This window comes from Fusarium tjaetaba, assembly GCF_013396195.1.
Source record: "Fusarium tjaetaba strain NRRL 66243 chromosome Unknown NRRL66243_c0000192, whole genome shotgun sequence".
Taxonomy (NCBI): domain Eukaryota; kingdom Fungi; phylum Ascomycota; class Sordariomycetes; order Hypocreales; family Nectriaceae; genus Fusarium; species Fusarium tjaetaba.
In genome coordinates, this window is record NW_023501388.1 from 1 (window position 1) to 27,911 (window position 27,911).

The 27,911-nt window shown below is 48.4% G+C and overlaps 12 protein-coding genes across 12 annotated transcripts; 4 read left to right on the forward strand and 8 right to left on the reverse strand.

The window, feature by feature from the left end:
- Positions 1 to 1,122: 1,122 nt before the first annotated feature.
- FTJAE_8731 (uncharacterized protein) lies at positions 1,123 to 2,469 on the forward strand (the record flags this gene model as incomplete). Its single annotated transcript, XM_037355579.1, has 1 exon — positions 1,123 to 2,469. One exon carries the CDS (start codon positions 1,123 to 1,125, stop codon positions 2,467 to 2,469), a length of 1,347 nt encoding a protein of 448 aa, XP_037204150.1.
- A 194-nt stretch (positions 2,470 to 2,663) lies between these two features.
- FTJAE_8732 (uncharacterized protein) lies at positions 2,664 to 3,008 on the reverse strand (the record flags this gene model as incomplete). Its single annotated transcript, XM_037355580.1, has 1 exon — positions 2,664 to 3,008. One exon carries the CDS (start codon positions 3,006 to 3,008, stop codon positions 2,664 to 2,666), a length of 345 nt encoding a protein of 114 aa, XP_037204151.1.
- A 3,172-nt stretch (positions 3,009 to 6,180) lies between these two features.
- On the forward strand, positions 6,181 to 6,934 carry FTJAE_8733 (endo-1 4-beta-xylanase A precursor; the record flags this gene model as incomplete). The annotated part of the gene is made up of 2 exons (XM_037355581.1): positions 6,181 to 6,476; positions 6,529 to 6,934. The coding sequence occupies 2 exons, from the start codon at positions 6,181 to 6,183 to the stop codon at positions 6,932 to 6,934; spliced, it is 702 nt and encodes a 233-aa protein (XP_037204152.1).
- Positions 6,935 to 8,306: 1,372 nt separating this feature from the next.
- FTJAE_8734 (uncharacterized protein) lies at positions 8,307 to 8,641 on the reverse strand (the record flags this gene model as incomplete). The annotated part of the gene is made up of 2 exons (XM_037355582.1): positions 8,307 to 8,558; positions 8,609 to 8,641. 2 exons carry the CDS (start codon positions 8,639 to 8,641, stop codon positions 8,307 to 8,309), a joined length of 285 nt encoding a protein of 94 aa, XP_037204153.1.
- A 900-nt stretch (positions 8,642 to 9,541) lies between these two features.
- Positions 9,542 to 10,171, reverse strand: FTJAE_8735 (nadph-dependent fmn reductase; the record flags this gene model as incomplete). The annotated part of the gene is made up of 1 exon (XM_037355583.1): positions 9,542 to 10,171. The coding sequence occupies one exon, from the start codon at positions 10,169 to 10,171 to the stop codon at positions 9,542 to 9,544; it is 630 nt and encodes a 209-aa protein (XP_037204154.1).
- A 645-nt stretch (positions 10,172 to 10,816) lies between these two features.
- Positions 10,817 to 13,625, reverse strand: FTJAE_8736 (uncharacterized protein; the record flags this gene model as incomplete). The annotated part of the gene is made up of 4 exons (XM_037355584.1): positions 10,817 to 11,932; positions 11,980 to 12,195; positions 12,247 to 12,671; positions 12,725 to 13,625. The coding sequence occupies 4 exons, from the start codon at positions 13,623 to 13,625 to the stop codon at positions 10,817 to 10,819; spliced, it is 2,658 nt and encodes an 885-aa protein (XP_037204155.1).
- Positions 13,626 to 13,931: 306 nt separating this feature from the next.
- On the reverse strand, positions 13,932 to 15,029 carry FTJAE_8737 (zinc-binding alcohol dehydrogenase domain protein; the record flags this gene model as incomplete). The annotated part of the gene is made up of 5 exons (XM_037355585.1): positions 13,932 to 14,202; positions 14,255 to 14,454; positions 14,504 to 14,560; positions 14,607 to 14,735; positions 14,793 to 15,029. The coding sequence occupies 5 exons, from the start codon at positions 15,027 to 15,029 to the stop codon at positions 13,932 to 13,934; spliced, it is 894 nt and encodes a 297-aa protein (XP_037204156.1).
- A 2,157-nt stretch (positions 15,030 to 17,186) lies between these two features.
- Positions 17,187 to 18,777, forward strand: FTJAE_8738 (endoglucanase type B; the record flags this gene model as incomplete). The annotated part of the gene is made up of 5 exons (XM_037355586.1): positions 17,187 to 17,275; positions 17,325 to 17,687; positions 17,737 to 17,984; positions 18,033 to 18,642; positions 18,699 to 18,777. 5 exons carry the CDS (start codon positions 17,187 to 17,189, stop codon positions 18,775 to 18,777), a joined length of 1,389 nt encoding a protein of 462 aa, XP_037204157.1.
- A 207-nt stretch (positions 18,778 to 18,984) lies between these two features.
- Positions 18,985 to 21,513, reverse strand: FTJAE_8739 (alpha-glucuronidase; the record flags this gene model as incomplete). The annotated part of the gene is made up of 1 exon (XM_037355587.1): positions 18,985 to 21,513. The coding sequence occupies one exon, from the start codon at positions 21,511 to 21,513 to the stop codon at positions 18,985 to 18,987; it is 2,529 nt and encodes an 842-aa protein (XP_037204158.1).
- A 1,880-nt stretch (positions 21,514 to 23,393) lies between these two features.
- FTJAE_8740 (uncharacterized protein) lies at positions 23,394 to 24,157 on the forward strand (the record flags this gene model as incomplete). The annotated part of the gene is made up of 2 exons (XM_037355589.1): positions 23,394 to 23,697; positions 23,760 to 24,157. 2 exons carry the CDS (start codon positions 23,394 to 23,396, stop codon positions 24,155 to 24,157), a joined length of 702 nt encoding a protein of 233 aa, XP_037204159.1.
- Positions 24,158 to 24,530: 373 nt separating this feature from the next.
- On the reverse strand, positions 24,531 to 25,934 carry FTJAE_8741 (uncharacterized protein; the record flags this gene model as incomplete). Its single annotated transcript, XM_037355590.1, has 1 exon — positions 24,531 to 25,934. One exon carries the CDS (start codon positions 25,932 to 25,934, stop codon positions 24,531 to 24,533), a length of 1,404 nt encoding a protein of 467 aa, XP_037204160.1.
- Positions 25,935 to 26,868: 934 nt separating this feature from the next.
- Positions 26,869 to 27,849, reverse strand: FTJAE_8742 (murein transglycosylase; the record flags this gene model as incomplete). The annotated part of the gene is made up of 1 exon (XM_037355591.1): positions 26,869 to 27,849. The coding sequence occupies one exon, from the start codon at positions 27,847 to 27,849 to the stop codon at positions 26,869 to 26,871; it is 981 nt and encodes a 326-aa protein (XP_037204161.1).
- Between the last annotated feature and the right edge of the window lie 62 nt (positions 27,850 to 27,911).

A 27,911-nucleotide genomic window follows, 5' to 3' on the forward strand; every position in this document is an offset into this window, starting at 1 on the left:
CCGACCCAACTACTAATCCGCCCCTTACCAGCTTATCTATGGGAGAGCGGACGGGATCCCGAGTTCTCTGATAGGTATGGCCGTATGTGCTTGAGTTCAGTCTGGTTGCAGACTATATGCAAGGGGCTTTAGCTTGCCAGCTGCATTGTTAATCGCGACCCGGTTCGGTTGAGTACAGGCATCGACGTATGCTGACAGATGTCATGACGTCTTCGTCATGTTCTTCGGGCTCAATTCTTGCGCTGCTCTGCATATAACGCGCGGACAGTTGAAGTAAAGAGATACTGCCTGAACAGTTATGGATACGGCATGGCCAGGCTTCTGTATCATCCCTTTAGTGGCAGGTAACCACGAGATATTGAGACACAGGCTTCCGTATAATGACCAATTGCATTTTCGACTCTGCCAGAACCATCAAATTAGACCAATTGTGGCTATCGTTCCCTATGTCGCTCCACGTCAAAGACTCTACATTGCGTGTAGGATGTCGTCCGGATGATAGTGGTATCGATGGTGCAATGACTCCTGTCCAAGATTCGTAAGTGATGTTGAACACTTTCTTTCAAATCATCAGGCCATTGGCTTTGTAATTGAGGAGGATTGCGTGAGCACTTATGAATTCCGCTGTCGTGGATGATTCTGTCATTGACGCTAACAATCACTTCACGATACCTTTTCCCTCCAATCACGTCAAATTCATCTCTGGTGTTTAGCGTCGTCGTCGAGTATTAATCAGCCTGCACGGAGCACTACCTTAATTCGGATCATACGTGCCGTGCTGCACTAAAAAGGTGCATAAGAAAAGCCTTAACCGTGAATTTTTTATCGATCTTACTAGACATTTAATTGGCTGGCGGATCGATAATCTAGCTGATGACTGTGCTTGCGACACCCAGTGACTCAATTACGCGGTCTGTCCCGACGCGCACATTGTTTGCAGGCGTAACGGTCGGGTCAGATTAAGCCGATGACATGTACTACGCAGATTTCGTGAGTCACTTGCCTTGATCAATTGACTCGACTTATCGAGAAAAGTGCAGATGCCTAGTCAGGCAGAAATTGTATAACAATAAGGCCAAATATCGCCAAGATGTCGGATCAATTCCAACCAGTATTGTCAATATGGAGCCTCCTTACACGCAAAGATCCGGCGTCCCTCTTCAGACACGCCCGGTGCTTAGCCCGTTCAATCCATCAGCCCTACAGAGCCTTAATTCCATTTTGCCCCCTAAGAAAAATGGCTTGACCATTAATATCCATGATCATTATGCATCTAAGCGCTATCGCCCTGGCTCCATAGTGATGGGCACTGTCAACATCAAGCCTAAGAAGCAGACTCCTTTCACCAAGATCTCAATAAAGTTTGTTTGCGACTCAAGCGTCGAGCGACCCAATGCCAGTTTATCGTTTGAGACATGGCATCGATTACTTGATCTGGAAATGCCAATTGAGCAAGCGGCACTACCAGCGGATAAGATTCTTCAGCCAAATGAGACTTACACGGTTCCATTTTACTTTGTTCTACCCAATGGCCTCGGTACAGAGGCCTGTTCACATAACGTCATATGGCAAGAAACACGACAGCTGCACTCACATCTCCCACCAAGTATCACAGGCTGGGAGGGTGATGCGATGATTCCAAGAGGCGTGCGCGTTGACTACGGTGTTATTGCTCAGATTTGGGACTCGGCGAACCCAGAGTATGCCAAGATGGAAGCCAAAGAAACCGTCCAGTTCCTGCCAGGCCATGTCGAGCATCCTCCTCTGAAGATCCCAACAGCAAACCGAGCATTCAAGTTCGCGTCATCGAAGCAACTCAAGTCCAACGTCTTTTGTCGCTCTTCGGGCGAGATCACCTTATATACTGAGCAACCGCAAGCAATCGTTCTTGACTCCAGCGGGAAAGGTTTCCATCCTACGTCGATTACAACGTCTCTCAAATTGAAGCTGAGCGACCAAAAGGCCAGCTTACCACAAACATGCAGTGTTTCTGCGAAGATCGAGTCAGAGACATGGTCACAGGATGAGCCCATGCAACAGCTTCCTCATATCGTCAACGCGAGAGACTGCTACAATGGCTCCGAGACTCTCGTGAAGAAGGCAGAGGTCAGCGTAAGCTGGGAGAAGAATTCACCAAAACAAACAGACAGTGTTGTCACCGAGACCGCTGAGACATTCAGCAGCCATATTGAAATACCCATCACGAGCTTTTCGAGCGATAAGAAAATGTTTTTGCCTACTTTTTATTCTTGCCTGATTGCCAGGACATATCAACTACATGTAACTATTAATGTTGCGTCGACAACCCTGAAGTTGGTACTGCCTATACAGCTCACAGTGGAGGAGCAGAATGGGGATGCCCAACCCGACGCTGAGGATATCGGGCTTCCTGAAAGCAGCGCGAGATGTTCCAGTTCATTGCCGTCATATATCGAGTCGGAAAGGAGGCATTCACAGCCTGAGCAATAATGCGTTATAATAAATAATAAAATTGAATTTCGTCGTAAGATTTGCCCGACAGCGTCCCTTTGTCAATTTCTTTATTCCCTCGTGCACCTCATGCATCTCGTACTGGTTGTCGAATGTGAAGTCTATGCCTGGTGTAATATCCGCTTCACTTCATTAAAGTACCCCGACCTAAGCCAAGTTTTGAACCAATCCCATTATTTTGACTGGGGTGGGTTCTCCGGATGAACCAATTCCTTTCCATTCTGCAGAGCTCTGACCCGGAAAATCCATTCCTTGATTCGACGTTTTGGCTCTTCACTGGTCCAGGAGTTCGCACCTCGCACCTCTTCTTTGAAATTCTTGACATCGAGGCGATCTAACGCTCCCCATGTGAGCGGTGTTGGTCCAGGTGGCGGCCGTGGTGCCCTGAGTGCCGCAGCATAGCTTTTGGGCTTTGCGGTTTTTGCTGGAATGGGCGAGGGAGTATTCATGGCCAGCGATAAGCCCTGTGCTTGCTTTTGTTTACGCAGCTCTGACGCGCATGAAGGGAAGTCGTCCATAATGGAATGGTTTGCTTAGGGAATCTCTTAATGCGTGCGGTATGCGATGGGATGGGGTGATTGATTGATGACGAGAGAGTAAGCTAGATAAACATTGCACAGCAGAAGAAGGCGTCCGTATTTAAGGGCAGGAGCTTAAACTCCCAGTGGTGATTCTTAGAGGTAATATGTGAACACTGAACAGCAGGCGCGAGGTGAACTCAGATAAGAATATGGTTTATTCACGCTTTTTAAGGTGCCTGCTTTTATGTTCGCTCGCACTTTCCTGCACTGATCGCATGTTCAGCAGAATTTTGTCGATGTTCCTCGCGTGCGGTGAACTGTTTAGTCCAACACTCAAATTAGTCATTGTCTTCGACATCAAACTACATGAGCATCTATGATCTTTGAATGGGAAATAACCCTTGAAGCCTGAGAGTGCAAATAATCGATTGAAGCGTGTTCAAGTTAACCTTTTCAGCAGAACCTTCACAATAAGGTCAACATCCCCCAATGGAATAACATTTCTCAAATGTCTGTTTCCATCCTCTTACGAGATCTTCTAGTAGATAATCATCCCGGTAAGATACGTTTTATCAAACTATCACAGAGTTCTACCCGCTAATTTATAACTCCAGGTTCAAGCAATTATTTACCATCTACGGATACGCTAAATAAACGTTTTTAACTTAGAAACTTGTACTTCCAGCAACCATTTGATCTCTTGATCTGTCATGATCAACTGTCAGATCAATCAATCCAGAAATTTCGTGAGTTACTTTTTGTAGTGTTCGATGTTATTGCTAAGCGGCTTATGATGTGACGGTTCATAGCGCCATAACACTTGCGGGCTCATTTCTGGGCGTGCTGAGTTAGTGCGGAAACAGAATGACCCCACTCTCGCTCAAGTAAACTCAATTCAATGGCTCAACAATGCTTACCCGATACTTCATAAGAAAGGTTGGAGCTAATATCAGTTCTAGTATTCTGAAAGAGAATTTGGTGGTATTTTGAGGTTCCATTGGTCCAATATGAGATTTTCAACAGTACCTTCAGCTGCATTAACCATTTTTCCTTCATCCCAGCTTCTTGAGACCAAAGCTGCTAAACCATCATCAATGCTTTGAATCAAATGAAATAATTTTCACTCGACTTGTTGCAGTGATGACACTCTCATATCCGAAAAATTGAGAGGATGGCCTAAGTTTACCCGATAAATGAAGTCCTGATTATTCATTACCATTGCCTACAGCTTTCGAAGTTCTCCAGCTTATTGGTGATAGGAATGCCGTCAAGTCAATGATGTCAACATAGAGATAGTCTCACAATCCTCTTACAACTTGCGCTCCGCTTAATCTTATCCATTCTTACATAAGAATAGCGTGACATTGCCGCAGAGGTATCATTAATAAATGCAGAGAACCTGAAGAGGCAGAGCTTGTACCGCTCAATTAAACTAGAGTATGGCTCGGAAGCCATGAAGTGATTCCTACTTTGGACATTCGGAACGAACGCGAACAACATACGGTTCATAATGCTCTGGATAATATAGTTTCAGCAGGGCCTGCACCTTTACATTTTACAACAGCCTGATATGATATTTGCAGCAAATGAGGGCAGGATTGCTAAGATGATCATAGACAGAGTTTCGGCGATTGCGAAGTCTGATGACGCGGATTTACCCCGGCTTATGGATGATGCGGCTCACAATTGGAGTATGCCCATTCCACCGCGATTATACGAAGCAACCCATGAGTATCATCACAGAGTAAAAAAGCAACCGGTCCGACAAGACCATTCACTTGTCTACGGAGCAAAAATAACATACAACACCGGGGATTCGCTGGTCGTCACCGACCCAACTANNCTACGAGCTTTGGTCGTATGTGCTTGATGAGGCTGTCGTGAAGACTTATGGAGGTGTTATGCCGAGCTGGAAGTTCATCTTGGCGGTTAATCACGGCGCAGGAACAGTCTTGGCTGGATGAAAGATCGGCATTGGCATTTTGCCTGAATGAGTCCTTCGATTCTTCACGACAGCGGCCTTGGAGAGACTGCGATGTGATACCCTGATTCGATCATTTTGGCGTTCCCCGCAAGCTCACAATGCATTGATATGTGCCTTAGATTTAAAGTGTTGGAGTTACATCGCCACTAAAACGCGGCTTGGTGGATCCTCTTGTCACTTTGGATTCTTCTCAAATTTAGCCGGGACCAAATTGTATGTTAGACCGCTATCCATTATCCAATGCCTACGTACGTACATTGGCCTGTCAAAGACACCATCATCGTTCGGTTTTAACCGTGTGTGCACTGAGCACGGATCAATCCCGAATAAATGCACCAATTACCAAGGCAAAGGATCGCTAGACAAGCGTGCTTTCTCGTGTTATCCCTGAGTCATGAGCTGGTTCTAGACTGAGTTCGTCGTTTTACATCTTAACAAACCTCAGCTATACACCATGCACCCTCACGCTGATCTTCTGAAACGCAACCTTGGTTTTTAGGCTGAATGTCCGATCCTCGTCCTCCCCTTCCTAATCAAACACGTTAGTTCTCGGCCCAGCTCCTAGCTCGCGGCCGTGTCTGGGGTCTTCGGCAGTCAATGCAACCTCCGCCCCATTCATGGTGGCTCTATGGCAAGACTTGCATCGATGCCATGTGGCTCCATGTTACGAATGCCGGCTTTTGCTTTCCCCATTCGAGATCATGTCTTGTCCTAAATCGGACGATCCGGGCATTGTTCCTCCGAAATTGCACGAAGGCCGGATAAACCAGACCCCATCGGTTAGCATGTTTCATAGTACGGAGATGACTACTGACCTGGTTCAGTTTCCGGGATATCATCGACCCACTAATCACATTGGGATGACTGCTGTCAACTCGCTCGTTAAACCAGCATTTCCATCGATCCTTACTTTCCCAGTGGTTATCTCGCCGGCAAAATTGGGTATACACTTCATACAGACTTAGATCGATCTCGGACACTTTCACATCCATGTTAGGCAATTCCTTTTCCCCACAAGTCTGGCGAACCTGGGCCAGACTCGAATGATGTAAAGCAATTAAGGATCGCCGAGGTGCTGCCACTTGGCAATATAAATACGACCAGAGCCCTCATCATCACTCAGTGTCTTCATCCCATCAACCAACAGCTTCAGTCTCCAACAGTCTTCAAGCCAACATCATCAAAATGGTTTCCTTCACCTCCATCCTCGCCGCCGTCTCGGCTGTCACTAGCGTCATGGCTCTCCCCTCCGCTCAGCCCGTTGACGGCTTCAGCGTTGTTGAGCGTGACCCTCCCACAAACGTCCTCGACAAGCGCACTCAGCCCACTACTGGCACAAGCGGTGGCTACTACTTCTCTTTCTGGACTGACACTCCCAACTCTGTCACCTACACCAACGGCAACGGTGGTCAGTTCAGTATGCAGTGGAGTGGAAACGGTAACCACGTTGGTGGAAAGGGCTGGATGCCCGGTGCTGCCCGGTAGGTTCCACCTGCACTGCTTCGTGGAGCTTGATGCTAACTTTATATCCAGCACCATCAAGTACTCTGGTACTTACAACATCAACGGCAACAGCTATCTCGCTGTTTACGGATGGACCCAGAACCCTCTCATCGAGTACTACATCGTTGAGAACTTCGGCACCTACAACCCCTCTTCCGGCGGCCAGAAGAAGGGTGAGGTCACTGTTGACGGATCTGTCTACGACATCTACGTCAGCACCCGTGTCAACGCCCCCTCCATTGAGGGCAACAAGACCTTCCAGCAGTTCTGGTCTGTTCGACGCAACAAGCGTTCCAGCGGATCCGTCAACACCGGTGCTCACTTCCAGGCTTGGAAGAATGTCGGCCTCAACCTTGGTAACCACAACTATCAGATCCTTGCTGTCGAGGGCTACTACAGCTCTGGTTCTGCCAGCATGACTGTCTCTCAGGGTTAATAAAGAGGCACTATGACTAGAAGCTCTGGGGTCATCATGATATGGCAGTCTCTTGAAGATAGTCTTTCCCTATATCTTCAGAGCTTCAGATGGGATTACGTGTTTATGAGTCCGGACTTGTGACTGGACTTCACTCAGGACCGGTCTTTACTTCATTGTACATAGCTTAGCACCTAACTGAACATACAACGATAGCCGGCTTGCGCGGCTTTTATGCATACATACCATTCTTTTGGCCAATATAGAGTGACATACAATGAGCATGGTAGAGACAAATATTTCCGATAAGAGCCATACGAAAATTCTATTTACGAGTCACTTGACCGCCTCGGAGTCTTTGCATAATGAAAAGCTATTTCAACGAAAGGGTATATATCATGTCAAATCACGCAAAAGTTCTTTCCTTTGTGATTGAGTTTCCTCCTCCTCCGTTATTCTTATGCTACTGAGAATCTCCGTTGCATATCCTCACTCAAGTGAACGTTAGATGGCTGAGTCAAACTTTCTGGGTCTGACGATACCATCGGTCTTCGTGAATTATGGCTTGAGTACCCTTTACTGTCTTGACCGCTGCTCTGACCATAGTACTGAATCTTTTCTCGCCAGTTGAAGAAAGGCCGGAGTGATGGAAGGCATGCGATGATCAGGCCAATGCAAGCATCGATGAAACTCCATAATTCTGTGTAAAAGACGGATTGCCTTATCAGCCCCCTTCTTTAGTTGGGAGTCTCTCCTTATTTATAACACTTACCGACAAGACTGATGGTAATTACCAAATCCCCACCATATTGCTCGATCTGAGCAAAACGGACTACACAAAAGATAATATTGATGAGACCAAGGAGAAACGTTGCGTAAAGACTATACCTTAGTCTTCTCCTCAGTGTCAGCTCGGGGATGACGAGCCAGGGCAGAATAAAAACTATATATCATCATTGATTAGCACGAATCCTTGAGTTCTTGGGGCTACGGCGTACTGAGGATATCTGAACTGATGTTTAGGACCCAGGAAATCTCGAAGTTGATTTTGATGCTTTTAACGGTGCATCTTTGGTCCGATAAGGTCCTTCAAGCGACTTTAGTATAACCCTGAAAGCGTGGGAGACTACCAAATGAACCCACCAGTTTCTCCATACTGGCAGACACGACAGGCTAAGTAAAAGTATTGTAACAATGAACCCTATCGCAACATAGACGATAACAGTCCAGAGGAATCGACGTCGCTTTACCATAAAGCTAGGGAAGATCTGTAAGTACACAGCCAACAGAGCTGCTTTGGAGAAGTAGAAAGTGGTGTAGAAGGGATAAGTAGAAAAAAAGTAGAGCTGTTCAAATATCTCAGCTGGCGATATTCATGTTTGGCCTAGAGGGTTTATACCTTGTAGAAGTTCTCGGCCTCCTCCGCAGTTCCTTCAAATCCGGCCAGATCGAATGTAGTGCCAGGTTTGAAGATGCCTATACGAAAGAAGTAAATGTCGAAGCTTGCTAAAGCGACCGCCGAAACCCATGCCGCGCACATGAACACATCGCTTGCGAGTAGATTCCGTCTTTGTAGGATGAGGCGGAGATACAACCGTGCTAGAATTACCGCGGTCGCGATAGAAATAAGGGCCCATTCAGTAGCCTGCGAACGATTCAGCAATGTCGCGTGTCGTATGAGGCGACGCAACCTACGACGACCGTTGAGCCGTTTGGATCTATTGGCATCTTGAAGATTGCTGAGTCTTGTACAACATCAAATGATGAGATGAGGACTGCGCCTTGATGTTGGAGTCCCAGTCGCTAGCATTACGACACAGGGACATATGATGCAATATGGACGTTGAAGGGGGTCCTCGGAAGGAAAGGGAGATCTGCACATGTAATAGTCACACATGCCTAAGCGACAACGATAGTTCGCGTTTGCATTCCTCCCGGATACGGGGCAGAAGAAGCTGGGGTGATCTGCTACGTTAAATCCGAGACTCTTCAAGCCACATTCTGGTCCAGAACGCCATCTACCGCTGTTCCCGTCATGAGATGCAGTGATGAACACGTCAATCTCATGCATCCACAATCAAGGCTGATCATGCCCCCGGATTCACATAAGCGACGCGTATCTGGGACTCTCATGCAGTAAATGGTATCTCTCCGTTGATGACCCCTCGGCAGGTTTCTAGACCCCGAGCTTATCTACAGAGAGAACTGTCTGGGCCTCTACACTTGACGCCACATACCCGTGTCCCTGAAAAGTTTCAGCCTTTCGATAAGCCATCAATCTTCAGCGGACCGTGATCACATCAATTCACAGAATTATGAGGACCGGTGGCACGAGCCTAGTCTCTGATGACTGGGGGATCTGTCTTGGCGTGTTCCTGAGAGAAACAGGCGCAATAGTTCTTGCGGCCTTCTTAACACTCGGCCAGGATATCTATCATACAAACGAATTCCAACACGTCCTTTTACCTTACAAGATATAAGGCGAAAGGGGCGATTCAATCATCTGTCAGCTACGTCAGTATGCAATAACACCTAGCAAAAGCTTCAAGTTACAAGAATAGAATATCCTCGAATCTATGTACTGACTCTATGAATAGGAAACAATAGCCAGCGCCGATGATCTATGCATTACTTTTGGCTATCCTTGGGCACCTGCTTGTCCATCAGATCCTTCAATTCACCGAAAGCCTTGAGGATAGTAGGCGTCTCAGCAATGATATCCTTCTTGGTGTCATCGCCTAGCTTTCCAGCACCAGCAAGCCAGAGATCATCACCGACGCCACCATGAAATCCGAGAGCAGGTCGAGTATCAACCACATTAAGCTTCATGCCTTTCAAGGTCTTATCAAGTGATTCACTTGCAGAAGTACCTCCAAAGATACCATAGCTGATAATCAGAACACCCTTGCCAATCCACTCATTGTACAAGTAATCAACGGCGTTCTTGGTACCGCCAGCGAGGCCAAAGTTGTACTCGGGAATGACAAAGATGTAGCCATCGTACTTTTTGATCTCATTACTCCAGGCGATGGAGTGAGCATTCTTGAAGGATCCCTTATCGGGGACCATGGCGGGCATGATTTCTTCATCGAAGACGGGGAGGTTGAAGTCTGCGACGTCAACGATGGAGATCTTGGTATTCTTGCTGGCATCTGCATCGCCAATGAGGATGTCGTTGATGACGCTGGTGATGTGAGGACCAACTCGAGCTTTACGAGTGCTGGTTGTGATGAGAGCGATGTTCTTGATGGCAGCCATGTTACTTGCTTTTGTGATTTTTAGAAATGTGATTTTATGAGATAAAGAGATTTATTTCAGGGGAGGAGAGTAGTCTGTGTGTTGAGTGAATGGATATTTGTCAAACTTAATCCAGTATCCAACCTATTTATACTCAATCAATTTCATGGAGACTCCAGCTCATCTTGCGAGATTAATAACTACATACGCCCGCAAGGCACACGTGCTGTTGTGTCTTCTTACAAATCCCGACTTGTACCCGCGCGTTTCGGTAGATGATGGATAGGCTATACACCAGAAGTTTAATGCTTGGCTGTGCGGCACTGCATAACACGGCTGTCTCACGCGCGGCTCGGGTATTCGGATTTCATGGTATGGTAATCAAAGTTGGGCCCAGTAAGCAGCCACTTCACTATCAGCTTGCTGAGAGCTGTCAGCAATTATCGGCAAAAGCGGTGCCGCATATGCCGCTTTCATGATATGTTTTGTTACAATTCGATGCGTATGTCATTAATTCTTGACGAAATTCGACTTCAAGTTTTGGGATCAGTCATTGAAACCCGGGGCATGGAGTTCAGCGACTATCTCACATCATCTACCTACTTTGTTTGTGTTCTTTCGTCACTGCTGAGTACCAAGGGTTCAATCAAACTGTAAGCTCTTTGTTCAATCCGCCATCTCCTCATCATCTCCTTCATATTCCTCTTCAGCCGCTCGAATATAATGCTCTAGCCATCTATCGACGAAACGAGGATAGTCATCAATCTCCCTCTCTCCATCCTGATATGGCCCAACCAATCTCTCATAGGCCGCTTCCCCATCTTCACTGCTCGGTGGTGAAGGGGTATTCATCTCATCGTAAAACCGAACACCGCCATCAGTTCCCACGTCTACACTTGATTCCCTGCCTTCTCCCGCAAAAATATCAGGCGACGGGCTCTCCTCTCCTCCGTCATTATCACTGTAATAATCGTCCGAAATATGGTCTATATAAGGCATATGGCTAGGGTTAGACTCCGGACTGCGAGCGAAGTACCATTCGCGATATATAGCTTGGGCGTAGCCTGGGATATGAGCGTCGATTATTGGCTCCACGTCAATATCGTCAGTTTTTGGCGGGAGCTCTTCACAATCTGAACATGCGACATGCTCGCAGCGCTTCACAGGTTGTTTCCAGTAGTCGTCATCACCGCCTGTTTCCGGGTATCGCTCATCTGTCCAATACGGACAGAGGGTTTCATGCCCCTCCCATAATCTCTCGAAGTCTCTCCTTCTGTAGTTCCTGTTATACCTGGGCACTCTGGGATATGCCGCTCGCTGTGCGCTTATATCATAGCCGCATATCGTGAGAGCAGCATCCCAAAGATCACCTCTGTATGACCCCTTGGACGAATACTGATTATCGCCGTCATTAGGTAGATATGCACGCATTGAAATGCTATGCTGATGGTGGTCAATCGCAAGGATATCTGCTCCTTGTTGGATCAGGAAAACTACAGCTTCCAGCTCGTCTCGATCCCTGCTGCGATGAGCTTTATAAACAAGACTATGCAAGCACGTGAACCCCAGAGTCTGATGATCGTCTGGAGACCATGACTTTGCTACGCGAGCGTTGAGGTTGGCGCCGGCCGCCGCTAGCATAGCGACTGCTTTTTTCTTGCTTGTCGCTCTGCTTTCTGCCATACAAACCTGATTAAGTCTCGTTCTTCCATTTAGGTCGAAGCTCTCTAGATCATGCATCGTGAAGTGTCCTCCGTGCTTGAGGAAGAGCTCTGCGGATGGCTAGACTGCATTAGTATACGAAGGCTTACTATCTTTCGGATACTTACGAGATCTAGGTTACAAGCGGTGGACAACGGGTTATCCCATCCTGGGTATGACAACGTGGGATCAGCCATGTTCTCCAGTAGTACTAGTGTCGTATCATGTCGGTCCAGCCCTGCTATACGTGAGAGGGCAGTACCCGTATGCTCGCCCATCTCATCCACGTCTGCTCCAGACTCAATCAGGAATTTGCACATCTCCACGCTCGCCGTAGCTGCATACTTTACAAAGGTTAGGGCGGGTTTTTGCGGTTTCATAGACTAGTCTCTTACATGTAGAAGTGGCATGCCCTGCTCATCGTGGTCACGCAAGCTTGCTTTGCCCTCCTGCAGCATGGTTATGAACTCCTTGAGGGAGCCCTGCTTCACCAAAGAGAAGACAGGCGAGTCATTCGGGACTATGCGACAGACCGATATTCGCGGGATACTTTGGATGCTTCGATCGAAAAGTTGACCCTGGGAAAGCGAGACTGAGAACATCCAGGGAGAATTCGATGGGCGGAACACGATGTTAGCGACAAGATCACGCGATGTGTTGACATTTCCAGATGGGTTGGAAACCGCGCTGCATATCCTTCTTCTCTTGTTAGTTGAGATAGTGAGATAGCCATGGTCAACGTCGATTTCTTCTCTCATCCGCTTTTGCTTGATGACCGTGCCTTGCGGTAGTTGAGAACGGAGTTTTCGAGAACCAGAGACTGATATGAATGATCAGTTATGCACTACAGCAAAGAATGAATGACAAAGTTACCAGACTGGTTGATTGCAATGATGGGGGCGGAAAGAATCAGTCCTTCTATCAGCTTCAGATCTCTACCTAAAGCCTTCGTATCATCTTCTGTGATTGAACTGTAGCTAGTGGAGTTGCGACTGAGTCTAGACTTTTCGATCGACCTCTCCTTGGCAATGACAACAAATCTCCGCAGGTCATCAATGATCTGCTCAGCATCATCGGCGTCCAAAGTTAGGTCATCATGGTCTATGAGAGTCGACAGACGGGAAATGCTAGACTCGAGCTCGGAAAAAAGTGCCATGGCACCAAGTCGACCGGCCATTGCGCTGTCTATAGCATCGTCGCCTGTGTTTGCTGGAAGCTGCTCGACCTCACTGACTGCGGCATCTTGATCAAGTCTTGTGTGAAGTTTTGACACCTCTCCAAGTATCTGCTCCAGAATACTTGCCGTCGCTGTGGCATGAGTATCTATCCTTGATGACACTTGCAAAAGCGACTGCGCTTGAAGAAGGCTGAGGTAAAGGTTTATCTGCGTTGACTTGTCTCGAATCCTGCTTCGCGCATTCTCTAGGTCTTCTTTCTTTATGTATGCGAGAACGCCCTTGTACACGCGATTCGAACGACTACTGCCAGAGATCGTAGAGAATTTTGCGAGTCGACATTCTATACTCGACAGCTCTGTTGTGCATGCTTGGAGAATGTCATTTAATGACTCAATTGTGCTTGTTGCCGCGTGTTGCAGCGAGCTGCCTGAGATTCGCCCGAGAACGGACTGTAGCGACTCTAGGTCTTTGGACAACTCGGAGACTATCCTAGGGGCATCTTTGATTGACGAGAGTGACTCATTGATGATTTTGGCTGACTTGAGGGCTAAGAGGACAAAGGCCAGTGTGCTGGCACCTGCGCCGATTGCCTCCATGGTGGTTTCGATATGCCGACGCCGCGAATGCTACGCTTGAACTGATACATATCACATAGAGAAGATGGATACTTTTGATGAAAACAGCAAAATCGTTGAGGTAGAACACGAGGAAAAGCCTTGTGAAGTGCCTGATGTCTCAGCAGACTCAGCCGCACTGGGCTGGGCTGGGCTGTGTCGCATTTTACGCGCCGCCCAGCATCTCGTGATTGGCTTCTCATGCGGCAAACCATTCCATATTTGTGCCAAACAGCGCAGATCAACAATTGCGAAAATACAAAATGGAAAAAGTGACAAGATCCCTCTTCATTCCTGCTGGGTCCTAACAACAATTTTCTTCCCAATTTTTCCACCTTCCATGTCTTGAATGCCCTGAATGACTTTACCCCATCCGACCCCGTCAACAACATAATACTCAAGCGGCTTTAGAGTCCCAGCGGCAATATGTTTCTCAAGCAACGGAATCCAGTTGGCGATATCGGAAGTTATTCGGGTCCCATCTCGCTCGTTAGGGCGGCAGAGATGGCCAAGATCTGCTCTGTACTCGTTAATAGGAGATGGTGTTGAGAATGGGGACCTAGCGACACATGAGTGGTGTTTTAAGTCTTGACAACAGGCTTAGTACTTACCAAGAGTCAACTGACGTAAGGTATTTCTCTTTCGCATCGGAAGCGCTTTCGAGAGCTTTCACCATGACTTCGTAACCGTAAGTGCTCGCGTCCATCATTTTGCCAAAGTTTCCGTCGGTCATCTTCTTGATTTCCGTGACTTGCGCATCAATCATTTCGCGACTGTCAAAGGTCGCTGAGGCCCCGTTCTGGATAGCAATCTGGGCAAATTGAGCACTACGGTATGCGTACTTAGTTTGGGTGACTCACAGATTGTTTAGACGGAGAGCAAGATGCCAGAACCTTGTATCCGCAGACTTTGCCCAGCTGAGAGTGTTAGAAATAGAAGTTTTTGTAAGACTTTGAGTGCTACCTGTATCGCAAATTGTCCAACGTTTCCACTGCCACCCAAGACGACGATCCATTCATCTTTTTCCTGGGCTTTGTTGCCATCCTCGGGAAGCTCGAGCCCAGCTCCGCCAAGGAGACATAGGCTTGAAGTCTGTTGAGCTGTCAGCTTCACGTTCTCGATTATTGGTCTGCGAGGCCTCATAGTTACCAGAAGACATGCTCCAATGGTGCAGCTATCCTCAAGGGAGATGCTGCTGCCCCGTTTGAACAGCAAATCTTCCCGAGCCAAGTAAGCATCTTGAAATGGCGTGAATCGATTCTGGCCGACTGGGGCACAGCTATAGACGTAGTCACCGACCTTAAGCCTGGCAACGTCGGGTCCAACTTCGATGACAACACCAGCGCCATCACTACCTAGAATCGCGGGCCACTCGTTTACCATCATTCCAGTATGATGCTGGAGAGCTTCACTTCATCGTCGCCATTAGTATCAATCCATACATAGGCTGTGCATCAGGTGTCATACATGGGATTGAGGCCCACGGCGAGGCATTTCACAAGCACCTGTCTGCCTTCTGGAGACGGACGAGGGATGTTGTCAACGACTTTGTGAGGCTGGTTGGCTCCTTCGATAATAATACCTGCCTGAGTTGCCATTTTATATAAATCTTAATGACAATAAGTTTACATATGTGGTTCAAGAAAGCTTAGGATGGTAGTTTTGAGATTAATGTTGTTAAATGCGGGGACGTTGATATAAAGGCATTTACACTATAGACTAACCTAGCCTTTGGAAGTCAATGCAAGCCATTCATATAAGCTTGAGGAGAGTGGTTACTGATCAATGTAATCTCAACGCCACGGCACTATCTCATAGGCTGCCACCGTCAGCCACGATGTCACCCAACGTGAATAGTTGGTCCATCTCATGAGGCGTCCTGTCGCTCGGACTGTTGATGTGCCGAATCTCTGACTACTTTGCGGCTGAGATGCTTGGACGTATCAGTAAAGCTCAGCTATCTTTGTAGGTGCAGGCAACTGCTGAAGGACCGGTATGCTCGAGTATGATGGCTGCAGTCAGGGTTAGTGCGAACGGCATTCTCCGTGGTACGGTCTCACGTATGTTCTGATAAGATATGCGCCATCTTGCAGCTCAGTGAGTTCTCATAAGACGCCCTTGACTTCTGAGGAGTTTAAAGGCCTGCTGCTCAAGCTAAAACCAAGTTATAACTATTACCCAGAGCAGACTTGGTCTTTTGGGGGATAAGCCACCATAAAAAGTCTAAACTGCCTACTGCTAGGCCTGCTAGGCTCTTTCTTCCTTTCGAGCTTCTCGGGTAGGTTTAATAGAATTGCTCAAGTACGAGTGATATTGAGACCCTGTGCTTCTCGGAACGAGACGAATAAAATTGATCAGCGCCGGCAGCACAACACTGTCGTGCGAGTCCTCAAGGCGGAGCTCTGAAGAGTGGTGTTGGTTATTCATGACGAGCGATTTTCAGCTCTGTCGTTACGTGAAAGAACGCCGAAGGAAGCTGAAGACAGGAGGTTTTTGGCAAGTAATAGAACATCAACTTGGAGGGTACTGAGAAGACTTTGTTGTTGCGGCGATGTCGAAGCAAGCTACAGATATTTGTATAAGGGGTAGATAGTCGAGAGTCGATGGCCTTTGAAAGCAAAAGCTTCTTACATAAAAGTGCCACGTTTCTCTAAGAACCATTGTAGGACCTTACAATGAGGAGGAGTTCAAAAAAAGACTAGCTTGAAGGGGTTACGGCAAAGTTGCCCCAGGAATTGTGTAGAGTAGTATAGTTGAAACGAGGGGTAAATTACCAGTACGATGCGGCTAAACTCAACATCCACAAGGCTGAGCTTACGATTGGTCATGATTTGAGTTTATGATTCTTTCAGGACATCCTTGTCTTCTGTGCGTTAGTCCTAAGCCGACATCCCCGAGAACTATGGTTCAATAACCCAGCCATTTCCTAACCTAGCCGGATCCCAATGATCAATCATGTAATGCCCTGAGCATTTTTGAGCAACATCTCCATCCAGTAAACTTTTTCGGATCACAGGACGGCGTTTCCGTGGATCATGGCTCGATATATAAGGGTCAAACCTCCGGACTTCCCAAATAGGAACTGCAAGGAGGAACCCCTCCGAGATGAGCAGTTTCAGTGTTACATCATTTTAATATCCAGTTTAGGGTCTTTTGGACACATGACCGCATCGGCTGTCTGTTCCGGGATAGTCGTTTGTGGCGATGGCGCTTCAATAATGGCTGAATAAACGTGATGGGTGAGGGGTTAGGTCGGCCTCGATACAGACGCTCCGAAAGTTTCCACATCGTGAAAGGCTCTCCGGCTGTTTTTGGATCTCATCCGGGAATTATCTGACGGTGGGTTCCTGTCCGGATCTCTTTGCCGATGGAGACGGTGGCCTTGCACTAACGTTTGAGATCCCGTCGTTCCGGGACGTTTAAACTTTGACGATGCCTTCGAAATGTATATAATATCTGTCACGGACCTCAATTGAAGTTTCCGCTCTACCCATCCACAGTCAACAGTCAAGCATCATCAGTCAATCTTCAACTTCGACAGCTATGGCCTACAAGCTTATCCTCGCCGCCTTTGCGGCTACAGCTCTTGCTGCTCCTGTTGAAGAGCGCCAGTCTTGCAGCAACGCAGTTTGGTATGTCTACGAATCTCAACTACAACAACATCTACTCACAATGAAACAGGGCTCAGTGTGGTGGCCTGAACTGGAGCGGCACTCCTTGCTGCACCAGCGGAAACAAGTGTGTCAAGCTCAACGACTACTACTCTCAGTGCCAGCCCGGTACTGCTGAGCCTTCTTCGACCGCTGCTGGACCCAGCTCCACCACAGCCACCAAGACTACCGCCACTGGTGGAAGCTCTACTACTGCTGGAGGCTCTGTCACTTCTGCCCCTCCTGCGGCCAGTGGCAACCCTTACTCTGGTGTTGACCTCTGGGCCAACAGCTACTACCGCTCTGAGGTTATGAACTTGGCTGTTCCCAAGCTGAGCGGTGCCAAGGCTACTGCTGCTGCCAAGGTCGCTGATGTTCCTTCCTTCCAGTGGATGTAAGTCAAGCTTCAATCCAATATTGATTCGTGTATTGACAAGGTTCAGGGACACCTACGACCACATTTCTCTCATGGAGGATACCCTTGCTGATATCCGCAAGGCTAACAAGGCTGGTGGCAACTATGCCGGTCAGTTCGTCGTCTACGATCTTCCCAACCGCGACTGTGCTGCTGCTGCCTCCAACGGAGAGTACTCCCTCGACAAGGACGGTGCCAACAAGTACAAGGCCTACATCGCCAAGATCAAGGGCATCCTCCAGGACTACTCTGACACCAAGGTGATCCTTGTTATTGGTGAGTAAACCATCGCTCTGGGCACTGCATTAACTAATCCCATTGTAGAGCCTGACTCCCTTGCTAACCTGGTCACCAACCTGAACGTCGACAAGTGCGCCAAGGCCGAGAGTGCTTACAAGGAGCTCACCGTCTACGCCATCAAGGAACTCAACCTCCCCAACGTCTCCATGTACCTCGATGCCGGTCACGGTGGCTGGCTCGGCTGGCCCGCCAACATTGGCCCTGCTGCTAAGCTCTACGCTCAGATCTACAAGGACGCTGGCAAGCCATCTCGTGTTCGCGGTCTCGCCACCAACGTCTCCAACTACAACGGCTGGAAGCTCTCCACCAAGCCCGACTACACCGAGAGCAACCCCAACTACGACGAGCAGCGATACATCAATGCCTTCGCTCCTCTTCTCGCTCAGGAGGGTTGGTCCAACGTCAAGTTCATCGTCGACCAGGGCCGATCTGGCAAGCAGCCTACGGGCCAGAAGGCTCAGGGAGATTGGTGCAACGCCAAGGGCACTGGTTTCGGACTTCGACCTTCCGCCAACACTGGTGATGCTCTCGCTGATGCTTTCGTCTGGGTTAAGCCTGGCGGTGAGTCTGATGGTACCTCTGATACCTCTGCTGCTCGCTACGACTACCACTGTGGTCTCGATGATGCTCTCAAGTAAGTTGCTCCGTCCGGTATTATCACAACATTCCGTGCTAACATTTCATCTTCAGGCCCGCTCCTGAGGCCGGAACCTGGTTCCAGGCTTATTTCGAGCAGCTCCTCGACAACGCCAACCCCTCATTCCTGTAAATTATACAAGAATGACTGATCTTAACAAAGTCAAAAGTCAAAAGTTGGATCAGATTACTTGGCAAAGACTTAGAGTGTTTTATCTGGATTGTAGCTAGTTACGAGCACATATAAATTGACATTTGAACATTGGAGCAATACGTCTTTCTTCTTCTTTTCTGAAGCTAAGTCATAAAAGTGATAAAAAGTACAAGAAAGAATGACTGACTAGTCAACAATGCCCTGGGGCAAAACTGAAACATAATCCAACGCAGCTGTTTCCTTGCCATCTGCCTTTCCAATAATCACAAGCTTGTCACCTGGTTGGATCTTGACACCTTCAAAGGTGATACGAGTGGCAGAGTGACCGTCGAGGAACTCACTGGGCCAGTGTCCCAGTCGCTCTTCATTGTCTCCCACCCACTTGCCGATCAATCGCTTGTTGAGGTATACAGACCAAGTAGACTTCCCACCAACGATATCATAGTAGTTCACGGCAAGGTTATACGTGCCCTTGGGGGACTTGAGAGTGGTGCTAGCTGTTCCAGTGCTGTTTGTGTAAATAGCAACATACTTGGAAGCAGTCTCGGTTGGGGTAACATTGACGGGCATATAACCATCGAGTTCCATCTTCTCAGCCTCGATTCTGTAAGGATGATTGCGAACACGGTTCTGCTTGTCAGGAATACCAGATAAGTTGCGGTAGAACTCGTTGATGGCATCTCTCCAGACGATCGAGTGACCAGCCTGGTATTTGAGTCTGAAGAGATCATGTTCAAGTCTGTCATTATCGATCTTGCCCTTCAGCGATGCCCAAGTCTTGTGGAAGGTTTGAGCTGTAGCGGCACCCTTGTAATGAGCATCGTAGAAATGCTGTATCACAGTCTTTCCAGAGTGGAGCTTGAAAGTGTATGGAACGTGGTGGAACCAGAGCATGAGGTCATCGGGTGTCGTTTCGGGGTTCTCAAACCTCTTCGCAACTTCAGAGGGATACTGGCCAGCGTTTCCAGTTCCGTTCTTGACTGTACGGTCCATGCCAATGTGATCCCTGGTTGCCCTGGTCCACTGTCCCCAACCGTTATTGTCCTGCGAAGCGGGGTTGGGTCCGTAATGGGCGTAGAGAATATCGGTCAAGGTCTGAATGCCTAGGTTGCCGGAATAGTTCTCATAGGCCGGCCAAGAAGCCATAGACATATCAGTAATGGCCTTTCGGACCTTATTGTCGAGCCCGAAGGTCAGACGCGTCCAGTCCTCGAGAATTTCCTTGGAATCCGCAGTAGGGTCCCAAGCGAGACGTCCAAATGCGTACAGGTTTGACATGGAAAGATGACTTCCAAGCCACGTCTTGTCCAAACCAACATTTGTGACACCAGCATATCCTCCGAGACGTCGCTTGAAGACCTTTCCTGACACGATATCACGAACCTGTGACTTCTTGCCGTCGATTCGCATGTCGAAGTCCAGGATCGTCTTCCATAGTGGAGGCAGATAGACAAGATGACATTGCTGCCCTAAGTACTCTTGACTGATCTGCAGTTCAATAGCACAGTTGGTCTTTCTAAGATGTGAAAACAAAGGGCTAACGGGCTCCCTGATTTGGAAGTCGATCGGGCCGTATTTGATCTGAACGACCACGTTATCGTCAAACTTTCCGTCCAGCTCCTTGAAGAACTCGACAGCGGCGTTGGCACGGTCAGCCTTCCAGTCAGTCCAGTCAAGCTTGTCATAAACAAAAGCTCTGAACATAACGACACCGCCGTAGGGCTCAAGGGCTTTGGCAAACATGTTGGCGCCATCAGCTAAAGTGCGGTTATACGTGATAGGTCCGGGCTGGCCCTCTGAGTTTGCCTTGACCAAATAGCCAGCCATATCAGGAATTCCATCGTAAAGACCATCGGTCAGGTCGTGCCACCACTTAATCACCTTCTCGTCAAGAGGATCAAAGGTATCTAGACCTCCGAGCGATTGGGGTGACGCAAAGTTGAGAGAGAGACCGACCTGCACACCCCAGGGACGAAGCAGGTCGGCAATCTCGATAAGGCCCTTGCGGTTCTCAGAGTTGAATAGTCTGATATCAGCGTTGACGTTGTTGATGACCACGGCGTTGATACCGATGGAGGCGAGAAGACGTCCAAAGAGAGGAACCCGCGAGAGGTCCTTTCGCACGTTCTTGACACCGTCGAAAAAGATAGAAGGGCCACCGTAGCCTCTCTCGATAGAGCCATGGGTCGAGCTTGCGTTGAGGTTGTCCCACTGGTTGGCCCATCGAATGGGTGCACTCGGGTTCGATGCACGCTCGACTTTCTTAAAGTTGCCCTGGCCGAGCATTGAGAGGTACTCAAAGGCGCCATACAGAGCACCACGCTCATTCTGGCCAATAATTTTGACAGAGTTGCCAGAAGTGCTGAGCCAGTAGCCATCGGCCTCAAGCTTGGGATGAGACAATTTGCCCTTGCATGCCTTCTTGAGGTTCTCCTCGGTGGTAACGACAATTGACTGTGAGAAGTCGCACGACTTTGAGTTGCTCTCAGTCTTCAGGTTGATGTTGAGAATACCGCTGAAGCCCTTCTGGAGTTCCAAGGCAGCACTGCCGAGGGGACTCTCTGCGGAACCACCAATAGCATGGATCTTTTGGGGAAACGACTTGGCATTAATGGAGACGCTCGATGGCAAGCGAGCATATCTCAGCCAACCATCAATACCATCCTCTGCGATAACGCAGGTGAACAAAGCGAAGAGTAAAGTCGAGAGCCACATGATGAGCTATGACTGCGACTGTGATGGTCTGTGACGTTTCCGTCTGATTGAAGAGAGGCCATCGTCTTATATCGCAGCATGTCTCACGATGACATGCGGAGTAATTACTGGTGAATTGATTCAGGCTATTTGAATTAGCCTTGGGACTGTGGCTACGGCTGAGATCGACAGCCGATGATGCTGTATTAGTTAGTCCATCAATCGGCATCCAGGTTCACTTCGGGGTAAATGGACCGAGCTTCACTGTTCGTCCGGTCTTGGCTGATCTTTTGGACGACTCAGGTGGGCTGGGGCCATCGTGGGAGAACGGCGGATATAAGGAAATAACATTAGTGAAGCCTTGGGAGAGCTTCATTAGAGATTATCTACGCTACTGTAATCGATGATGAGCTCTCGTAAGCTGCCATAATCTACGGACTTAGTAGTCTGAACTTTACAATAAGCATCAAGAGATTAAGCTTAAGTTCTGTTAATGGCAGATCAATCTGGCAATAGAACGGAGGGGGGCAGTGCGTAGCTTTATTTCCCCGCGAAGTGACATCGGCAATCTCTCCGAGATTTTCAGTTGTTGCCAATGTTGATCTCTGTACTGAAGCGTGCAAGCTGAAGTTTATGTATTTAGGCAAAAACGATGTTGGCGATCAGTTATGTATGCCGTTTCATGCAGGGGACATGACATGAGAGGGATCTGCACAATTCATGTATAACATGGATGATGTGCTATGCATATGCTATGCAGAGAAATGCACACAAATCCATTTTGAACAGAACAGAACAGATTGTTTCGTTTCCTTGCCGTCAGGGCCGAGGGGACAGGTATATGTGCGCCCGCAGTGGTTTAGCGAGTGTAACAGTCACACAGCGCACAAATTGACAGCACAACTTTTTTCTGAAACGCAAATTCTGAGTCAGAGCCAGCAAAATTCGAATTGGCATGTGCTGGTAGAGCTCGGATCCCTCAAAATTTTCGACTTGGGATGACTTGCTGTCCTATTCTTGGCAGCTTGACTCACTCACAGCAATGAATAGGTCACCTGATCCATATAAAACATGTGGCTAGTGACTTGTGTAACAGCGAATTTTTGATGAGAATTTTTCTGCACAACGATTGTCATGCAAATTGTGGCGATTTGTGCAAGTATTCATGATGTGATTCGACCGGAACGCTCTGCCAGCGCAGCACGACACTGAACCTAACGTTAAACCCGGCACATGGAGACCCAAAATCGAGGCCCTCCAGTGGGTTATCTCCACTATTAGGCGTTACAGTGGATTCCGATGTCAAGCTTTTTTGACTTGGGCAAAAGCAATGGGATCGTCTTGATCATAGACAAGCATAATCGTGCTAACGGCCCCTGGCAAACTATACAGCCGCTTTACGTTGCATGCATGGCCAAATCAGCTCGAACTCGCATGCCATCTTACCCAAAGTCCACATGCTAAGGCATGCAAAAGTCTGGTTTGGTCCATGGACCCGTTCTTCATGGCATGTTGGCCGCGTAACAGTTCATCGTTGTTGGCTACATGAGGCTGCAGACCACTATTTTGGTGCGTGAGCCCCGTTGAACGTGTTACAGACCTCCACTACGTTAGTAACCGTACAATGTTGAGAAATGACCTCTCGCTAATTGGCATCCTTGCTCTGGCCTTCTCCATGTATAAACCACCACATCGAGAGACTTGACAAGGCCCCGGGATGGTCCTCCGTAAACAACGTCGATCTGGCTATAAAAGCGGGCGGCTGCCTGTTCACCAAACGGTTCTCATTTGGATCATCTCATTCTATCCTTATTCTTACTAGTATAATGCTTAATTAATCTATCTTACTATTGATCTATCTATTCATTCATCTCTACTTACCTCTTTTTCTAATAGCCATAATGAAAGACCGAACAAGCGATCATATTCATTTTCCTCAGCATGCTCATCGCATTCCTCGACGCTCAGATGGCGTCAGTGGATATAGCGATTTGCTGGGGAGGGCGGTGTTGATATCCATCATCAACTACCTTGCTGATGTTGTCGATGCAATCGAAGACATCAAGCTGCCCAAGCAGCACAAAGATCGTACCAAGTTGAAGAACGATAAGAAGAGAATGTGCGATACTGCTGTCAGAGGTGCAAACACGTTGACAGCCCTGTTCAATTCGGCCAAGGGCCAGACCAAGTACACAGACCCAGCCCGTGAGTCAATCCCGACCCAACCCAACCCCTGCAATCAGCGAATCCATCTGACCTTATCACAGCAAAGAACTTGCCGCTCTACCGAGACGAAATCCGGGGTCAGTTACTGTATCCCCTGTCGAAAGCCAAGACATCGAAGCCCAGCCTTGGCAAATCTTTCACGTTCGCACCGTGGCAGCAAAGACTCACCGCCATCTTGTCTGGTATCGAGGAAGAAGTCTGCTGGTGGCTCAGGCTTCAACGCCCGACCAAGACATATGATAAGCGCTCAACAACGCATAGCCATACAAGCAAGGCATACGGCCAACGCTCAACCGCTAGCAAGCCCTATGATCAATACTCTACACGCACGGGCAAGACTGATCAGCGATCGTCGAGGCCCAAACAGTCAAAGAGTCATTCTCAGCGAGGGAAGAGGAGCCGTTCCCCTTCACCCTCCGGTGGATGTGCTGTTATGTAGCTGGCTACATCTAATTGAGAAGCAGTAGCTAGTCCTACTTACAAAATTTGGATATTTACGGTTTATGGAAGCAACGGGATCATGAAGAGATGAAAACATGGGTGGCACGGATTTTGCTTAGGGATAAAAATGGATTCAGGGAGTCGCTGGCACGGATAAAATTGGGACAACGGACGGCGGTATCTTTCGGAGCCAAATTGCATATATCAACATGGGACGGACGGAACTTTGTTTGCAGCGTAGGATCAAATACACCATTTTGCGAATTGAATTGATACTTTGTTACTTATGAGCCTCCGTAACTGACACGTGTACGTGACAAATCTTTGTAACCCTGTTGCCTGGCATGGATGTTGATATCTTCCTTGTTCGCTTAAGAATTATCAGCCAAGCAGCTATAAGCCAGACTTCCAGCCTCCTTTGAGTTTTCGTCCGGGTACCCCACCGTCTTTGTTCTGCGCAATCTGTTCTCAAGAAACTGCCGAAACGTCCCGCATGGAATGTCCTCCGAATCATGAAATTCGATAGTAGCCCAGTCCAACTTCTTCATGTTATCGTAGCTTCCATAGTGCGCTTCAATGGCCTTCATCTCCTGCTTCTTGTCATCTTCCGAGGTATCCGACCCTTTGAATGCTGTGTCATAAGCTTCGACGACTGCCTTGGTGCACTCGGGTGTGAGGAGCAGAATACCGAGGACATCTTCACGACCAATTTCAATATTTGGGCCGGAGTTTGGCCAGTCGTCCCTCTTTGGTAGATCCAGCTTAAGTACTCCACTGATACTTTCATGAAATTGAACGAAAGGGATTTCAAATAGAGGATCAGACCATTCAACGTCGTCGACGCTATGGAGAGGAGGGTCGAGGTGAAAGCCGTTCCATGTACCTCCGAATCCATTGGTGATTTTCAGAAATTCCTTGTAGTCATCTGGCAGTGTTACTTTGAGCCTCTTCTCCAATGATGATATCTGCTCATCTGTAGCTGGTGGCAGGTTAAAGAGTGTTGCCGGGGGATCTTGGTCCATCTCTTCCCAGTATTCGAGGGACTTGGGCTTCGTGTTCCGTTCAAGCTCCAAGAGTACGTCTTTCATGGGTTTTGACTCTATTTTCAGTGGTTTTCGACCTTTGCTAAAACGCTCTGCAAATGTCGCAACGACCTCTTTGCCGAGGGCCTCGATCTTCTTCTTATCAACGGGGACTTTTCGGGCCAATACACCAGTAGCTAGCAGTCCACTTAGATCATGGCGTCCAGCAAGACGCGAGATGATCCCTCGCTTGTACAAGTTCTGAGCGAGGAGTTCGAGGACTTCTTGAACTTTCGAATTGTTCTGGACTTCTTCCAGGTCGGGGGTCTGCTTCCAGGCCAACCTGAAGGCACTTGACAGGGCATCAGCCAAGCCTGATCCGTCCGCATCGAATTGGTGGGCCTTCTTTATCTGCTCCTGGAGGTTGCCTTTGTCATCTTGTTCCTCAACATCGTCGATGTCAAGGGCATGCTTGGATGCAGTCTTGTCAGATACTGCTTCACTTCTTTCCTTCTCCGGAATTTCATTAGGCCATACGTCGGCAGCTGCAAAGAATGGCTCAAAATGATGGACTTGCTTGCGTTGCCATTCCGAGGTAGTGTCCTGGAGGAGCAGTGAAACTAAGTCTTTGGCGGTATCGATTTCACCAAGTACAGAGAACTCTTCGGCCAATTTAACCAGCTTGGTGTAAACTTCCGGAAGTGAAGTGTTTGTCAAGATCTCTTCGCGATCAAATTTGTTTGGTTGAGCCATTGTGATGAATCTGAGGGTGCAGGACGTTTAACGGTCTTGAGCGTTTGACACAAAGATATTTTGAATGTCTCACCCTGCTTATGCTTGACGTCATGCCGCTCGAGCACTTCTCGATGAAGGCTAGATCAATAATTCACTTACATAAATAACTAAATATTATCGTTCAATCGGGTCAGGATTTCTCGGTGTGATAATGCATGTTCAGCATCCTGTATCACAAAAGGCTGATTGGTGGCCCATTCACATTGCAAACTTTATGACTTCGGCAGATTGCGATACGCTTGGCTAGTACAGAAATGCGGCAAAGGCTTCTTGGGACCTAAACTACAAAATGTCAACATGAATATATTCACTCCCAATGTTAAATGACTTGCTTTTGTTGTTTCTTCATTCTCCAACACGCTTTGTGCCAAGTTGACAGCCCTATTATGACGGTGGGTAAGGACAGTTCTGGCATCAGCCAACTACCGAATCGGCACATTGCTGGCAGGATTCGAGTCAAGAAACGAAACACAGGTAAGCATGTCCTTGACAGTGGAGCTCATCCAATTTATTATCCATGAGAACATAAGTGAGCAACTCAAGAGTATGACGGGCAGTCATGAAGAGACGGTGATTGACAAGGAAGTTAAGAGCTGGAGAGACTGAGAGACTGAGGTACTACTGGTAAATGATTAGTATAGGAAAGTCACTTATGAAATAGTGAGACGGTGATTTGTCCTAAGACTGCTTCGTATAAAACAGACAAAGCTAAAAACTATGAGCACAGTACCAGACTATCCCCTCTTCATCTTGGTGTTTTGAAACGATCAACAGGACTCTTTTATACATGGGTTGACCAGCCACCTCTTCAACTCTTCCATCTTTCCTTCAGCTTCCCCCCTTCAGTAAAAACAAAACACTACAGCGTCTCCCAAGAAAAAAGGTTGCTCGCTTAAGCGGAGCAAGGAGAGCCGGTTGAACCAGCCTGTCCCTGGAACTGCTGGTTGAAGCCACCGTTCTGGCCGTTGTTGTTGCCAGTCTCAGGCTGGGCCTGCTCACCACCGTTCTGCTGACCATTACCGGCCTCGGGAGCGGGGGTAGAAGCGGGAGCCTCAGTGTTGCCAGCGGCAGGGGTCTCGGTGCTACCACCGGTGTTGCCAGTGTTGCCACCAGTAGAGCCACCAGCGGAAGTGGAACCGTCCCAGACCTGGGGGCCGGGCATGGGGAAGGCCTTGGCACCGTTGTAGATGGAGAAGTTGGCGTACTCATCGGTGTCCTTGTAGGCACCGGGGAACTTGACCATCTCGGCGTCGACAGTGCCGTCGGAGCCACCGGTAACCTTGACCTGAGCGCAAGAGACGTAGTGCTCGGGCTGGTTGACGTGAGATCGGTGGACACCGATGTGCTCAACTCGGAGGAGGTACTCGCCGTTGGGGGTACCCTGGGGGATCTTGACGTCGAAAGAGGTGGCGTCGTAGTTGCACCAGGCGTCCTTGGTGAAGTCACCACCGGCGTTGCAGACACCCTCCTCCATGATCTTGAACCAGTCACCGTCACCCTTGTACGACTTGACGTCGCTACCAGCGTTGGACATGTAGGCCAGAGTAGGTCCGGGGTGACCCATCTTGGCGCCGACAGCGAGCTTGAAGGTCATGACGTCGCCGCCCTTGACCTCGAGGACCTCAGTGTTACCACCGGTTCCGGTGGCACCCTGGTTGCAGATGATGTCCTCACCATCAGCGAAGGAGTTGTCGCGGATGTCGGCGGAAGGGTTGGAGGAGAACTTGATGGGGTTGTACTTGGTGGGACGGGTGAAGTCACGGATGTACTGGAAGGACTTGGACTCGGCACCGTTGAGAGCGCTGACGTCGAAGAAGTAGTGGGCAGAGGCGACCTGCGAGAGGGCAGCGAGGGCGAGAGCGGAGAACTTCATCTTGAATAAGAGTTGGTTGGTTTGAGGGATAGTAAATTGATTGGTAGTGCTGGAGACTGGCT